We start from the raw sequence: 15,957 nt of genomic DNA on the forward strand, positions 1-15,957 counted from the left end.
AATTCCCAGCAGTAGAGATTTACTAGAATTGCTAACATTTGGATTTCATTATAGCATCATTCCCTGCTGTATTATTTTTCTTTGTATCTGACTTCAAGGCTTGAGTTTGCCCGTGTCCTTTAAAGCCTGCCCAAAAACTGGTTGTCTGAGTTTAACTGCATTGTATACATATATATTATACAGGTTAGGAAATGGAGTCTCCATCCTTGGAAGTTTGGAACACTTGTCCAGACACAACATCAGATCTTATCTGATGTTGATTAGTACTGCTGGGATGGGCTGCAGGTTGGACCAGATGATTATCAGAAGTTTATTTCAGCTTACACGTAGGTGATTCTGTAGTCACAGTCTTCATAAAGAAAGCACTGTAAACATGCTTTTAGGAAATACAGCCCTAAAAGTCTTAGAGTTTGAGGCCTCGTTCTTTACCCATTCAAGCTTGTTGATTTAATTTTTGAGTGAAAAGGTAAAGGCAGACAGAAGGTACGAAACACATAACACAGTTACAGAGATCTCTGTAGTTCAAACTGGCTTTCCTTGGTTCTGGAGAGTACAAGTTGGATACAGGTCTCCATAGAGAAGCCTGTTCTTTCTGAAGGTGGGAGGGAATAATGAAACAGACTGAAAATTGTCATGGTCATATCCTTTGACTGAGCTGTAACTTTTATGTACTGCTTTTCTCTGCAGGCCTGGACAAGATTGAATTTCTGCAGAGCCATGAGAATCAAGAGATTTATCAGAAGGCCTTTGATCTGATTGAGCACTACTTTGGAACAGAAGATGAAGACAGCAGCATTGCCCCACAAGTGGATATCAACCAGCAACAATACATCTTCCAGCAGTGTGAGGCTCCCATGGAAGGCTTCCAGCTTTGAGGTGCCCCTGTGCTGTGTGCTCCTCTACCTAGCCAATCCTGTTGTCGAGCCACAAGCCACCCGTGGAGTGATTCTCTCAATGTTTTCCATAACCCTGTTTGCGCTCATTCGCTTGCCTTGTGCACATGCTCTTACATACGTCTGGAAAACTTTTGGCTCTCCGTGGCAGGATGTCCCCTCCTTGGCAAGGGGTCGCCAGAATCACCCTTCTCCTCTAGATTCTGAATCTCTCCACTGTCATCTTTGTGGAGTTGAGGCACCTTTCTATACTTTGAGATATTCCCTGTTCCTATTACAGGAAAGTAATCCCTCCTCCACTTGGCCCCCCACTTCTGGCATCCAAGAGAAGGCTGCCTTTCTCTTGTATTTGCTGCAGAGTGTGCCTGCAGTCCAGGGAGACATTCAGCCTTTCTGAGAACGTAGCTGAATTCATCCCTCATGTTCTCCCCTGGATGCCTCTTTGGACGGCTGCGAGAGATGCGTTAAACCTTCACACACGTTCTATCTACCTTGCTGTATGTGCCAGCTGGGGTTATTGGCATGAGGAACATGTTACAAACAATGGAGTAAGTTCTCTGGCCCCTGCAACAACAGGCTGCAATGGACATGTTTTGTGGTTCTTGGGAATACTGAACACATCTGGCCCCATCCCGTCTCAACACCGAGCTCCCAAGTTGGATTGCAGACCACTGTGGAGATTTGTATACCTTTCCAGTTTTAACTCTCCCTCCACAAAAAAAGAACCTGTGAATAGGTTACTCTTAACACCTCCCCAGAAATGACTTTCCAAAACAGCTTCTAGAATGGAGAAATTGCCCCCACTTCTGCTTGCCAGCCACAGTATGATCCAGCTGGGCCTTCCTTAAAGATCAAGCCCTTTCTGGCTCCATGCTCCAGAGTCTGGTCCCTGGTATTCTAGTTATGGCTGAAAAGTTCCTGTCTGCCTCTTTACATTTTTACACAGCATGACTTGAACAGATTTGTCTTCTGAAAAATTAACTTCTGAATACAGAATTCTTAATTTGTAAAACTTGGCACAAGGAGTGTTAGATCTCCTTTTCATTTTCACAAGACAAGAGCTTCCTCTCCAGCTCACCTGATGGAGTACAGTCCTCCTGGCCAAGGCCCTTATTTAACTAAAATGACGCTACATTCACAGGATAGTACTATTACATCTGGATCCACCTGGCCTTCTCATTTCACTTTTCCCTTTTGCTGTTGATGAGACTTCAGGTGAATTAGCGTGGAACGCATGGTTCCTCCAGGTGACATCTGTAAGGCATCGTTGACTGCATGGCAGCTGCCGCACGCAGCTGGAGACTGCCCTTCTGCTAGCAGCATGTTCTTGGCTCTGCAACCTGCTTGGATCACAGACCTCTGATGCAAAGGCCAGCCACTCCTCACTGAGTTCAGCTGACACTGGCACCAAACTTCACACATCTGGGGAGATGCCGCCTGATTCAAAGTGGCAGTTCCATTTTGGAGAATGCAATGGATTCCCTAGGCCGTCCGCTCCCCCCTGCATCAGGCTATGTTCTTTCAAGCCATTTTGGATGCTTGGAACACACATTTGTCCAGTGTAAACATTTCAAAATCGCCACTGGCAACTGCAGCGTCATGTAGCTGTGGTAAATGTTTGTGGCAGAACTGTCTTCAAGATCCTCATGACTCCTCTCAGTGATAAGCCACTGCAAAAGCAAAACCAGCCCATTGGATACAGAGTTATAAAAACACATAAGTCACTTGTCATACTGCTGAAAGAAGCTAGGCAAAGGCCTGAACATCAGCTCTGTGTGACCATTATTTAAATAAAGTCTTCTGTCTCTGCTTCAGGATGGAGACTCTGACCTGTGTGGCCACTGCAGAAGCCACCTGCTGCCTCCCTAGCTAAGCCAGTTGGCCTCCACTTTCCCTCTCCCAGTTATTTTCTCTAGTGCTGCTTTGTGCTGAAGGAACATTTAGTTTACTGCACTTGATCTGTAAATGGACTTCAATTCTTTGTAATTTTAGGGGGTTAAATTTGGTGGTTAATTTAAAAAAGCAAAAAAAAACCCTCAATGTTGCCTTTACATCACATATAAATAACTGTGTTTCTCTTTTCTTGAAGGGTGATAGAAGCACTGATTAGTAGCAAAATCTTGTTTTAGCTTTTGGATTTTTTTGTGCTGGATTTTTTTACGTGTAAATTTCCAATAACATGTCATTTCTATAAGATTTGTTTAAAACCATGTACCTCTTATTGGATGGTATAAAAATGCTACATATTTTGTAAACAAATCTGAGCAAAGTGTGTGTGCATATATTCTGTATATTCATATATGTATATTCTGTGTATATATACACTAGCGTGTATATATACATATATACACACACACATATATATACACACACGCATAAAGTGTGTGTATATATATACATACCTATATATCTATATATATTAGTGTTTTCTCTTCCAGGCTAGTGAAAACAATGTGGTGCATTGGCGTTTCCCTCCCCTGCCCCCCAAGAAAGTAATGACAATTGCCTCTAAACGAGTGAATTAAAAAAGAGTCCATTTAAGCTGACTGGTGTGCCTTCCTGTGTAAGGAGCCTGGCCAGTATTTGTTACTTTTGCCGTGGATATGTGAATTCAGAGCAGATAAGTATAAATCTTTAAACTTGGTATGTTTGTTTGAAGTGACAGGCCTGGTTGACGCAGGTAATATTGTTGTCCTAAATACTTAGACTGTGTAAGGCATTTGACTGGTACTGCATAATATTTTGAGTAAAAACCACACCACTAGAAGAATCAACATGGCACACATTAAATGGATTAAAATGCGGCTAACTCATAGGTCTCAATGTAATTTTAAATGGTGCTTACTTGAGTGTATTTCCATCAGGATCTTCCAGCAACCAGTTCTTGGCATTGCTTTACTTAGCCTTATTAATAGGTTGAAAAGAAACAAAATCTACTTCGAACAAAGGCTGCACATTAAATAGGTACAGAAGGGAGATCAGACTTGTGAATGATAAAAGGAAAAGCTCACTGATACAGACTGACCAGAATTACTTGCTAAGCCAAGGGCAAGTAAACTACCTGCATTTAACAGAGCCAAACATGTAGTGTAACGTTACCATCTACTAACTAACAGTCAGGCCACAGATGAAGGAATCTGTTTTGGAGGAAAGTGCCAGTGAAAGTTTGAGGATCATTATATCATATTGCTTGAACACTGCTTCCTAACGCAGTTCTGTTGGCTGTGTCCCCTGCTAGAAGCATTGAATTCTCTGCTCTCCTGAAGGATGTGCTCAGATAGGGACCATCTCAGAGAATGCCTCTAGCTGCCACTTTTGTGAAGGTCACGCTGTGTTTTGAATGATCTGTTGTTGTTTTGTGTCTAAATAAGAGGCAGCATGGTCTCATGTAGAGGGTAGGTGAGGGAGTTTTTGGAGTTCTTGTGTTCTTCTCTTAGCTTTGTCAGGCAGCATGTAACACTAGAAAACTGTCTCATATTTTCTTCAAAATTAAAGTACATGCATTGGTTTCTGTCTGCTTGTGGAGATCCCATCTAAGCGTCTTCCAAAAGCCCCACAGGCTGGTAATGAGAATTCATTGCTTTTTTTTTGAAACTTCAGGAAGGAGGTGGAAGCACTGCACTGAGATTTTAACAATGTCTGTTTTAAACTGGGTGTTAGAGAAAGGAAGATGCAGGACTGCCTGGAATTGCTGTCTAGCAGTCCAGCAGATCTGATCTGTAATGCCATTAAAGTTGTGGTTTTGTTTGGGCAGCAAACAGGAGCCATCATTCTTTCTGTTGGTAAAGTTCCCAGTGGAACATGGTAGGCAAGGTCAGTGTCTTGGACTCAGGAGGGTACAAAGGATGATGGAGCAGGTTACTGAAAGCTCAGTAACTAAGCCAGGGCCAGCACCTGGGGCTCCTGGGAAGGTATCACACAATCATTTGAGGGAACTGCTGCCTAGAGACTTCAGCCTGTTCCTAAATTCCTGTTTGTTCCTTGATGCCAACCAAACACAGGTCGTTGAAGACCCTTTGCCTAATGTTAGAAGAAGGGAAGAAGGCAATGACCCTGGACCTACATGTTCTTGGACCTGCTTTTTTTTTTTTACTGTCAGCACCCAAGACTGTTGAAGGATTAGATTTCACCACATGGTCCTACGTGTGACAGTGCTCCTGGCAATACACATCTCTGCTTCTCTGGGGTCTTCCACAACAGCTGTCTTACCTCTGTGCACTTTGATCTCTGTGTCAGCTTTAAGTAAATCCGCATCTCTTCCGGTATGTTTTTTTTTTTTTTTTTTTGCTTCTGGAAATTGGCACAACGCACCATTGGTACTCTGCCATGCCTGTTTTAGATTTGAGAAGGTCTTTCTTCAGGTGCCTGAGTCTTAGAAAAGTAAGCAAGACCTCTTTGTGTACTGCTATGGCCATGTCCTGCTGTGCCTCCTGCATGTTCCACTGAAGCAGTGTTGGAGTTGTCAGGTGATTGCTGCCTTGGGAAGCTTCAGTTGCCTCTGGACCAGGTACAGCAATAAGGCAAATGGTATGGGATTGATAAACTGGACTCTTCTGGATAAATGGGAATGGTGTTACAGACCAAGCCCAAGAAAGAAAATGAGGTACCATTTCAGGCTTAGTATGTTCCTTCCATTGTGCACTCTTGAAAGGCTTTGGGCTGAAGCTGTGAGCTCTCAGTGATCTGAGGGGTGTGAAGTTCTCCTGTCAGCAGGACTGGCTGCTTTGGCCAGAAAGGTGTGTTGGTTTTCTAACCACTGTCCCTGTTCAGAAGTGCTTCTTGGAAGCCATCACACCAGGGAAGAGATGGTTCCTTTCACTGCCTTGCTGAGAAAGATTTCCATCATTTTCTAGTGCCCAGCTACTTGCAAAGAAAACAGTGCAGTGGTTGGGAGCAAGCTGGAGACCACACAACACCTGTTGTCCTGGGCTTTGGTTTGAGACTTGAGCCTATGCAGAAGCTGAAAGAAAACACCAAGTTGGGCAGTGATGCGGAGTCTTTATGCCAGATTTTGAAATGGTGGAGATAGCAGGGTCACAGAAGGATATCTGGAGCTTTTGTCAAACTACTAGACCAGACTTCAGTTTTTGTGTAAATGGCATAAAGCTTATAGAAATTTAAGTAAAATGAAAAACTGGTTACTGTTGATGCTCTGAAGTGTTGCTTTTGAAGTGGTGTTTTGCATATTTTTATATTTGAAGTACTTTACCAGCTGGATGAGTCCAAATAGTTTTATTTCCAAAACTAGGAGAGGTACCTGCCAGTTCTGTTCACAAAGTGCACTCAGAGGTGTGTTGAAAGGGTGATATTTTTGAGATGCACAGTTTTAGGCTTTGCCATCACCAAGCATAAATCACAAGGAAACCTGAAATCCACGTTCTCTTTTTTGGTGTCATTTAGTACATACATGACCACAGGCATGTAATTGGGCAAGATTTTGTTTTGGTTGCCACCTGTGTGCCTGCTGGTGTGGCAAAGGACCAGAATTGTCATGGAAAATCTGTTCACATACCTGCAGTGAAATTAAATATGCCTTGCATTCAGTGCTAATTAAGTGGACAAATCTGTACAATCCTGCTCTGCTTAATTGACAGTGTACTTATGATCATTTCCATCCAGAGAATCTGATGACAGGTCGTTGTATCACCTGAAGGTTGTGACTTCTGTGATGGAATTGACTACACAGCTTTTCTGATAGGTTACATCTCACTGTGGTACTCAGAAATGCAATTCATAGATGGAACTGCATCTGCTAGTGAAGATTTACCCTGCATTTCTGTAGGGCTTTTAATTTTTTGGCAATACTGCTAATTTTTAGGGATGCAACAAAAATAATCTCCCTCTCACTCTGAGAAAGTTCACAAACTAATTTTGTTAAGCTGGTATGTCTCTTGGTTTTGGAGTCCCTAGGGCCAGTCAGCAGGGCAGTGCTGGGCAGTGACATTTTGAGCAGTCCTGACACTTCCAATCTACATTTCCTTTCTACATCTTGAGGCAGGTGATCTCTAGGAGGGCCTAGTATGATGAAAGCACAGACAAGAATGCAAAAGAGCAAAATACATATAAATCTAAATAAGATTCATAAAGAGCTTAGTAGCAGAGAGCAAGAATGCCTGATTGACTTTGTCATACTCGTGTGCCTCTAAATAGTAAATCTTACAGTAGAGGTTGAAGCAGTTGCTCAGTATTCCTCAAAACAGTCATCTCTGTTTCCTCATTTTCACAGCTCTGCTGAGACCACTCTTAGGTGTCAGCTGCCACACTGTGGTTCTCTGGAATGCTATTTCACTCTTCATCTCCTTCCTCATTTTCTTGAGGACAGGCAACTCTTCACAGGAAGTTACCCCTCACTTAAACAAATGCAGGCAGAATAACAGGGCCTGCACCAGGGAATTAGGCTTTCTAATACCTTAGGATCATTTTGCTGATGTTAATGCAGGTCAGACAGTAAGTTTTGGCTCAAGGGCTCCCTTAATAATTGTTCTGTCTTGCACAGAGAGGAACATGTGGATTACTTGAAGTAGCCAGTACCAATACAGAATAAATACAGTTCCATTCTTGCTGAGGAAACCTGATGGCTAGTGAAGGTATTTTGTTTGTGCAAGTGGAAACCAAACGGATCCTTCTTTTGTGTTACAGTTACCTTTCTGTAAGTGGTAAGTAAGAACATGAGACTTCATACAAGGGATTGGTACCAAGAATGCAGGTACAGGTCCTGCAGTACTTCAAAAGATGCTCTGGTGCACAGCATGTGGGAAACAATTACATTGCTTATCCACTGTGCTCATGTGTCCTGTCCCACTAACTGTGAAGAAAAGAGTTTGGAAGAAAGGACCCATTATAAGGAAATGCAAATAGGTATTTCTGGTTTTATTGACTACAGGACAGCATATTCATTCTTTCTTGGACATGGGTGTACAGAACTAATATACAGGACAGATGTGACGATATCCTCCTGTCAGTGCTGAAAGGGTCTTTGCTTTTCTACCCCAGGCCTTGATCTCTTCATTTCCTCCTCTATGGTTTAGCAGATGCACCTTCTTCTCTCAACTTGGCTTTCTTCTCCAGGTTTATGTTTGTAAGAGATTCATGTCTTTTCATAGCCTACAATGTAATAACATCATCAGTCATCACCTGAAGGACCACAGAGTTGAAACTTGAATCAATAACTTACCTGACCTATCCTTACCAAGGCACAGTTCTGTCAGCTTTAATGCCAGGAAGCCAAGAGGGTTAAAATAAAATGTTGAGAGATTATTTTGGCTGAAGGTAATTACTTCTCTGGGAATAAATTAAACCTTTTTTCAAGGCAGTAGCAGATACATTCTGTGCTTCTGGTCAGTATTTAATACTGATCTGATTTTCATGAGACAGAGAAACAAATCAAAAGTTAAACATAATCACAGACTCACAGAATATTTTGAGATGGAAGGGACCACATGGATCATCAATTCCAGCTCTTGACTGGATGGCCCACTGGGGGATCAAACTTATAATCTTGGCATTATTAGCACCATTCTCTGGCCAACTGAGCTCATCTCAGGAAACATAAATAATTCCAGCTGCTTTGAAAACAAGGATTCCAAAGTAGCTGTCCTCTCTTCCTGGTACTTGCATTCATACTTCTCCAGTACAGAGGAAAATGCTCTGGGAATCATCAGTGTTTGATCTCTGCTGTTAAAGCCAGGAAAAAATCCTTCCACTGTTTCATTTCAGAGTGCTGCATCTTTTTCGTTGTAATAGACAAATTCTGATAGAAAATGTCAGGTGACACTCAGTAGCTCACAGTGCTGGGGTTAAGACTGTCACTACTTGTAAGGTTTCTCTAGAACACAGCTGTCCATAGAAACCAGACCTGAGCATTGTCATCAGAAGAGAGGCAGCATAGCAAGTAAGGCTCTTCTGCCATGCAGACACTTCAAGCTCAGGGTTTTTTGTTTAAAGGAAGCATCTTAATGGCAACATCATCCTTTTCTGAGGAGAATTAGTCAATGAGGGTCACTTCTGGGGAACCAGGAGGACTTGGTAAAATTTTGTTTGGTGATAAAATGACAAAAAACCCCAAAACAAACAAAAAACTCCAAACCCCCAAAGCGAGACAGTACTAAAAATCCCTAGAGGAGCTAAGAAGTTTAAATGAAGGTTTATTTGCCCTCATCAGCCCAAATTCTGTGCTTACCTGCTTCCCTCTGATCACCATGGTGATGCATCCCACTATTGTCAAGGCAATCATGACATAGCTGAACTTCACACGCAGGGTGGTCTGTGCTGCTCTCACTGTGTCAAGCCTCAAGAAAGAACAAAAGAACACACTTGTTATTAGAGACCCAAATAATTCACTTGGCTAATTATTTAATTTCTTCTAGTGTGCTGTCTTGGTAGTTTTGTGGAATGCTAACAGCACTTGGCTCTGTGCACAAAAAAGTTTTCCAACAGGAAAGGCTGATCTCTAAGTAACTTGGGAGATACATGGTAACAGAGGCATTCCTCTCAAAGCTGGAAACAAACCCAACTTTTTAATCTTAGCTTTTTCTACTGTGAAAATACTGCCTTTGCAGACCACTTGACTGCAGTGCAAAGGAGGAAGGCTGCAGGATTTAGGTGTGTTTGTTCATTGTGGAAAGAACAGGGAAAAGAGAGGAATGGTTTAACCAATACTGTACTTTTCTTACTGTCAGCTCCCTCTGTGCTCACTACCACCTTCCAATATCTGCAAAGCCAGGGAGAACTCATCTGTGTTATAGCTGTGATGTATTTAACATAGTAAAACACGAATTCTTCTCTCAATAGCAGAAGTCTGGTAAAACCCAAAACATGGTGTTTTAACAGTTGAGAGTTCATTGGGCAGAGGGAAGCATTAGCACAGCTTTGCAATTTCTTCTGCCTGAACTTCACAGTGATTTCATTTATGATGCAGTCTTATTTTCCAGCAAGGTGCTTCCTCTGCTTCAGGACTTGAAAGTGCAATAAGTGACACACAAGCTGCTGGATGCAGCACTCAGAAATTCTGAACACAACTTGGTAAAAGACCAGTGGTCCCCACTCCTGCTGGAGTAAATAATCCTAAAGTGATCTGCTTCCCTGAGAAACAAAGGAGGTGTGGAGGATTGTAAGCTTTCCTACATCAGCTCTGGACAGAGGAACTCTTTAATTTTTTTTTTTTTATTAATTTTAGGGGGCTTAGCTAGCCACACCAGTAGCTATACCATCCTTTTGGGAAACCTGTTGCCTACTCTGCTGTTTGAAAAACCAGAAGTCTTCCACCAGAAGAGTAGCAGTTATTGACACCTTCCAGCTGTGTAGAGAGTAAAAACAAAAGATCATATTTTCTTGAGTTAACTCTGAAGATCATTCTACCCAAATGGCATCTTGGTTACAGCAGGTTTTCAGTCTGTGTTAGAGAGAACAATGCAAGAAGGGCCAGTGAAGCATTAATGCTTTTTACAAGTGCTGTCCATAATAACCAAAGACCTACACCCTGTATATTTAACTCTCCTTGCAGAATTTAGGGCAGATAACTCCCTTCTCAAGGAGGGCTGATACACTGATTATATTTGGCGCATGACAAAATTCCAGAAGACTGGAGAAGCACCAACACTGTGTAATGAAAAGAATAAATACATCAAACTAGGTTAATTATACCCCAAAACTAATGTGGAGAATGGATTTAATGGAACTGGGAAATTACATGGAATCTGTTACTACATTTTGATCCTTACATTTGGAAGAAAAAAAAAAAGGTACTTCAGGATCCATGGTAGTTCAGCATGGTAAATCACACAGGACCTGAGAGCTGGGAAGTTTTGTTCTTGTTTTTATCAGAGCATTGATTTGAGTACAAGATTTCTGATCATAGGGAACAAACACATCCATCTACAATGAAACTAATGGTTAATTTTAGCATCCAGGTTATTTGCTTCTGCTAATAATCTGCAGTGAAAGCCTTGAGTGCAGGCTGCAATTAAGCTGAAATGCACAGCATTTTAGGATTTTAAAATGTTTGCTAGTTAATTTTGGAAATAACTTAGATGTGCTAAGAATTTACAAGAGCAAAAGGTAGATATCTCAACACAACTTGCATTTTAAATCAGTTCAGTTGCTAAGTTTAACATTTGTTTAATAAATGGGTTGCTTCACCACATTTTACGAGATTACTGAGTTATAGCACAAGTCCTTACAACACATAATTAATCTCAGATTAATTAATTAATCTCAGAACAGGAAAACAAGTTTTTGTGCTTTTATAGTTCTCAATTGTCTTCTCAGATTTGGCTGAATTATTTGTCTAAATAAAAAGAATTCCCTATGCACTTGCAGAAATGGTCAGCTTTTATCAGAAGTTGGTTTGTCCTTTCAATAAACTACTGAAATCAATCACTCTGCTAACTCTGTTTTCTTAAAAACACTCATAACAAGTGTTTGGTATGCAAAAATATATGAAGTGATATTAAGTTTTAATAATTTACTCCTGTATGTATATCAAATGTAGTTTTAAGAAAAATGATTCAATACAAAATGGAAGGATTCCACTTTTAACAAAATTCATACAGGAGTGGATTTTCAATTCCTACATGGTGCATCCAAACAAACAGAAAATATGTAAGAGGGCAGCTACATCATTTTCTTACTCAAGTAGTGCAAGATTTACTGTTTCTTTTTAATTTAAATAAATACATGTACTTAAAACCATTACGAGCATGTTTTAAAAGATAACTATACTAGGAATGTTTTTTAAACTAACAGTTGTCTATTGTTGATAAGTTTGATCTTTATTTTTGGTGTGCAAACCAGAACATTTTATTTTCTGCTTTTCACACGGGACAAAGCTTTTGACATTTGAACTCAGCAGCAACACGAAAATTTTGACTATATATAGTTAGGGAGCCTTAATACTGTTTGTTAGTTTAAATTCCAACAGTAAAGGAAGTTGGCCCATGCCCTTTAGGTATTCATTAATAAGTACTTAAACGAGTTTCAGTTATTTTATAGCTGTATATGAAAGTTTCCCGCCGCAAGAGACTGACATATAATGAAAAACACTAGAAAAAGCTCACCCTAATGTTTGAAAAAAGCTTTCTAATTGTGAGAGAAGAGTAAAAATGAAATGATGTGACATGGTTTTCTAATGAAACAACTGATAAATGCTGGTCAACCCTTTGCGAAAAAAGGAAAAAAAAAAAATCAAGAGGGATACATTATCTTAGCACAAGAGAATTGCTGAGGTCATTTAATCTACAAGGATGATAAACCAAACACAGCAGGGTAAGGTTTTTCAGCTGTGCAAACCCATTCCTTTTTAGAGAAGTTACTCTGGAGTTGCATGCAAGTAACTTATTTCTGCATAGACAAAGTCTCTTTTACAGTTTCAAAAGCAAAACTTACGAGACAGTCTCTGGAATATCCTCTGGCTTTTTGTAATGGCCTGCCCACAACAAACACCTTCTCTCCCAGGGTGTAGGCCTGTGTCCAGGCACTCCCGAAGCAGATCGACCTAAAAAATCCCCAACAGAACACACAAAGACACAACAACAAAACAACACCAAAAACAACAGTCAGAGAGGCTGGATGGTCAGAGCTGTAACAAAACCAGTTAGGGTGAGCAATGCACAACTCTAAATATGATTGCTAGAGGTAGTTAGAGAATGAAAACTGTATCACAGATTAACAAACGTGTGAATATGGGTGAAACTGAAGCCACGTAAGGAAAGCCAAATCCTTCTCAAAACCTCTGTATCTGCAGGTCTAAATATGCAAAAGCTGCTCCAGCATCTAAGGTTCCTAAGGTACTGTTTTTATATTTTATTTAAAAAAGGTTACAAAAAAAGAAATCAAATGGAACAGCTATAGAAAAGTCAACATGCTGCACAATAACAATAAAAGCCAGTGTAGCATCACAGAATGTTAACTTTTTCAGGCAGTGTAAGATTTTATCTGAAGGTATAAATAAACAGATTACCATAGGCAAAGACTGGACACATAATTTTCAGGTCAGTCTTTCAAAGGCCAGGAACAAAATATTCATAATGTAACAGGGGAAGCTTTTCATATATAACACACCATTAAAATCAAAGAAACAAAGTGCAAAGATTGACAGCTTCTTCCTTTAAAACAATAGGCAGTATCCTGTATGGCCATGTTCTCCCTCATGGATTCCTGAATTACCTAGGGAGTGGGGTGGATACAGTGTGTTGACAACACCAGGTTATTCAAAAACATAAAGAAGAGGGCTGAGCCCAAAATGCACAGAGCTTTAGAACCCAGAGTCAATGAATTGGCCTGGGAACTCCCTTGTCCATAAACAGGAAGCAATTCCAGTTCACACACAAGTGACAGACTCTGCCCTCACTTATAAATCATTACCTAGGCCTGGGCAAGGTAATGATTGACACCTGGGGTTCCACAGTGGTTTTGGCAAGTGACAGAAAGGAAAACAGCAGGAACTCAGGCCAACACAACAGCATTACTGTGCCTCTGTGTAAAACTGTGACTCCAGCTTTTTGAAAGGCATGGGAGAGACTTAGAGGGGGCTGAAATAGAACAGGCACAGGTATGAAATGCTCACCATGTAAGAAACTGTGTCACAGACTGAGACCCTTTGGCCTGGAAAGCAGTGACTGAAGCTCTCTTCAGCCCAGCAGGGCATTACAAGAGGCATTGGGAGTGTGGATTATAATGAGGTCTTGGTATGGAAGGGGTACTGAATAAAGGAAAATCAGATTATAAAACAGTGCACATTGGGTTAAAAAATAAACACAAGACTGTAGCTGAGGAATTTCTTAGAGAAGAAATTCTTAGGGCATTTTAACATCCACATTCTTAGAGAATGTGTATGCTAAAAATACATCCAGCTTCAAGAAACTGGGCAAATTTGTGGGGGGGAAAAAAAAAATCCAGTGAGGATTATTAAACACCAAGATGCCACCTCTGGGGCAGTGGTATAGAGGAATCCTCTTCCTATTCTCTTCCTTAGGTTCTTGCTGTAGGTCACCATTCCCACTTCACAAAAGCATAAGGGACTTCCTTTACTGGTCCCTGCTGGAGACATCACACTTTTAAGGAGACCTTTTGTCCTACCCAGAGCAGCTGATCCATGTGTTTAACACAGAGTCCTGCCAAATGCTTCACATCTGTGTGCTCCTTTTCTCCTGCATGGGTGGGCCATAAGGAACCTGTGATACAAGGAGCACAGAAACTGTCCCAAATATAGTGAAAAAACGTTTCATGGCCTGAGCTTTCCCTGACCAGCTCCACCCTTAAAAATGAACAATTCAGACTCTTCCCTGCAGGGCGCGTTCAGTTTTTGGAACAGCTGGAGCTGGCTGCACTCCGAAAAACTGCAAAAGTCTTTTAGCTCACACAACATTCCTAAACATGAACAGTTTACAGTGGGGCTGAACAGGCAGTTCCAGAGCAGAGCTGAGGAGCCTCAGTGTAGGAGTGTGCACTAGATAAGGCTCTGGTGATCTGCTACAAAGTGAATGCTGTGTGACCGCCACAAGTGGAAACATTGACCCCTAGCTTTTTGTTAGAAAACAAGACTTAACCAAATTTAATGCTCCATTTTTCAGTCTAGAGACCAGAACTTTCACAAAATCAGGGATGTGACCACCTGTGTCAGCCAAATTCCTGTTCAGATGATTGCAGCATGGATATGTGAGTATTCCATAGCATGAAGCATTCCATGACTTTATCAAAGACTCTTACTCTTTGTCTGAAGGTCTTGCCGGGGTTTAACACACAGCCTTCTGCTTATCTGCGGGTCTACTCCCTCAGTCATCCTCAGAACCAAGGGAATGTTTCTTCCCAGCAGTTTAACAGCCCTATCTGGAAGAGAAAACAGAGGAAGCCAAGAGGCCAAATTTAACTCAGAACAGTAGAAACCAGCTTTGCAATGGAAGCATTTCAGGGTTTTTTTTTAACATGAGAGGAATAAAAGAAAGAAAACCAATAGGTAAAAATGAACCCAAGAAGTACCAGTTTTAGTTGTAATAGCCCACCAAAGAAATGAAAGCTTGATTATAAGGTATACCTTGAGCTTGCTCAGTAATCTTATGTAGAAAAATGTGAATGCAATTAAACTAATTTAGGAAAAAAAACCAAAAGCAAGATAATGTCCTGCCAGCAATTTCTGAAACACATTACAATTTCCAGAAACGAATCTATACATATGCTTTAGATACACTTAGGATGGTGCTATTTCGAGGACTGCACACCAGCATTCTACCAACCTTGTCACATCCCAAAAGCATTGACGGAATCAAGTCAAAAAGGCAGAATATTTACACTGAGAGGTAACTACTTTGTAGCGCATTAGAAAACGCAAGAGCACCTTATATACGAACACATACTTCAAAGAAGGCGCTTCCGATGCATTAATTAATAGAATGAAAAAGTTCGGGGGAAAAAACCCCAACCAAACTAACTCAGAAACGCAAAAGGGGCACTTTAAAAAACCTAAAATGAGTTATTTTTTACTTAGTTTTACTGTCTGAAAGTGTCTCTCCTACGGCCCTTTACTTTCGAGGAATAATACACTCCCGCTCTGAAAAACCAGTAATTTATATTTACGGGCGACACCCCCAATGAACCCGGCCCCTTTTCAAGCTCTTTAGAGAACCCGGGGCACAGCCCCGCTCCTGTCACTGTTTCGGACACCAGTCCATCAGACACGGCCCCTCACGCTCGGCTCCGCTCCCGCCGCAGCACCGGCCGGGGCCGCCTCTCCGCGCTCCGGGCCCGGCCGCTCGGGCTCCCGGGGAGGCGGCGAAGCGGCGGCAGCCCCGGCCCGGCCGCAGGGCTGGGTCTCTCCCCGCCCGCCTCACTCACCGGCGCGGCCCCACATGGCGCTGCCTCGGTCCCGCTGGGCGCCGCTCAATGTCACCGCTGGGCCCCGCCCCGGGCCCGCGATTGGAGGGAGCCGCGCCGCGGGGCGCCCGGGGCCGCCGGGGCCGGCACCGCCTCCGGTGGGGGCGGACGGAGCTCTGGCAGCGGCTGCAGGAGGCGAAGGGGCCGCGAGGCCGCTGCCGGTGGAGATGCCCGACTGGGGGCCGCTGCGCCGGGGGCC

General features: G+C 42.1%; 2 protein-coding genes across 4 annotated transcripts in view; one reads left to right on the forward strand and one right to left on the reverse strand.

Moving 5' to 3' along the window:
• KPNA1 (karyopherin subunit alpha 1) overlaps positions 1-11,267 on the forward strand; it is a 58,489-nt gene extending 47,222 nt beyond the window's left edge. The window contains exon 14 of the mRNA XM_071433205.1: positions 688-11,267. Coding sequence (XP_071289306.1) covers positions 688-875 — 188 coding nt within the window. The 3' untranslated portion in view covers positions 876-11,267. The remainder of the gene's footprint in view (positions 1-687) is intronic.
• FAM162A (family with sequence similarity 162 member A) lies at positions 7,749-15,955 on the reverse strand. 3 transcript variants are annotated; one of them, XM_071433208.1, is made up of 6 exons: positions 15,720-15,955; positions 14,598-14,717; positions 12,276-12,384; positions 9,073-9,181; positions 8,083-8,101; positions 7,749-7,997 (listed from the first exon to the last, which is right to left on the reverse strand). In XM_071433208.1, the coding sequence occupies exons 1-6, from the start codon at positions 15,733-15,735 to the stop codon at positions 7,981-7,983; spliced, it is 390 nt and encodes a 129-aa protein (XP_071289309.1). In that variant the 5' UTR covers positions 15,736-15,955; the 3' UTR covers positions 7,749-7,980. The 3 variants fall into 3 exon arrangements, 2 of the variants coding, with proteins under 2 accessions (XP_071289309.1, XP_071289308.1); XR_011680132.1 differs by having other exon boundaries at positions 8,083-9,181; positions 15,720-15,954; XM_071433207.1 differs by lacking the exon at positions 8,083-8,101 and having other exon boundaries at positions 15,720-15,947.
• Between the last annotated feature and the right edge of the window lie 2 nt (positions 15,956-15,957).

The sequence above is a fragment of the Agelaius tricolor genome, unplaced genomic scaffold (assembly GCF_023055355.1).
Source record: "Agelaius tricolor isolate 1412-34295 unplaced genomic scaffold, bAgeTri1.0.p SCAF_9, whole genome shotgun sequence".
Classification (NCBI taxonomy): domain Eukaryota; kingdom Metazoa; phylum Chordata; class Aves; order Passeriformes; family Icteridae; genus Agelaius; species Agelaius tricolor.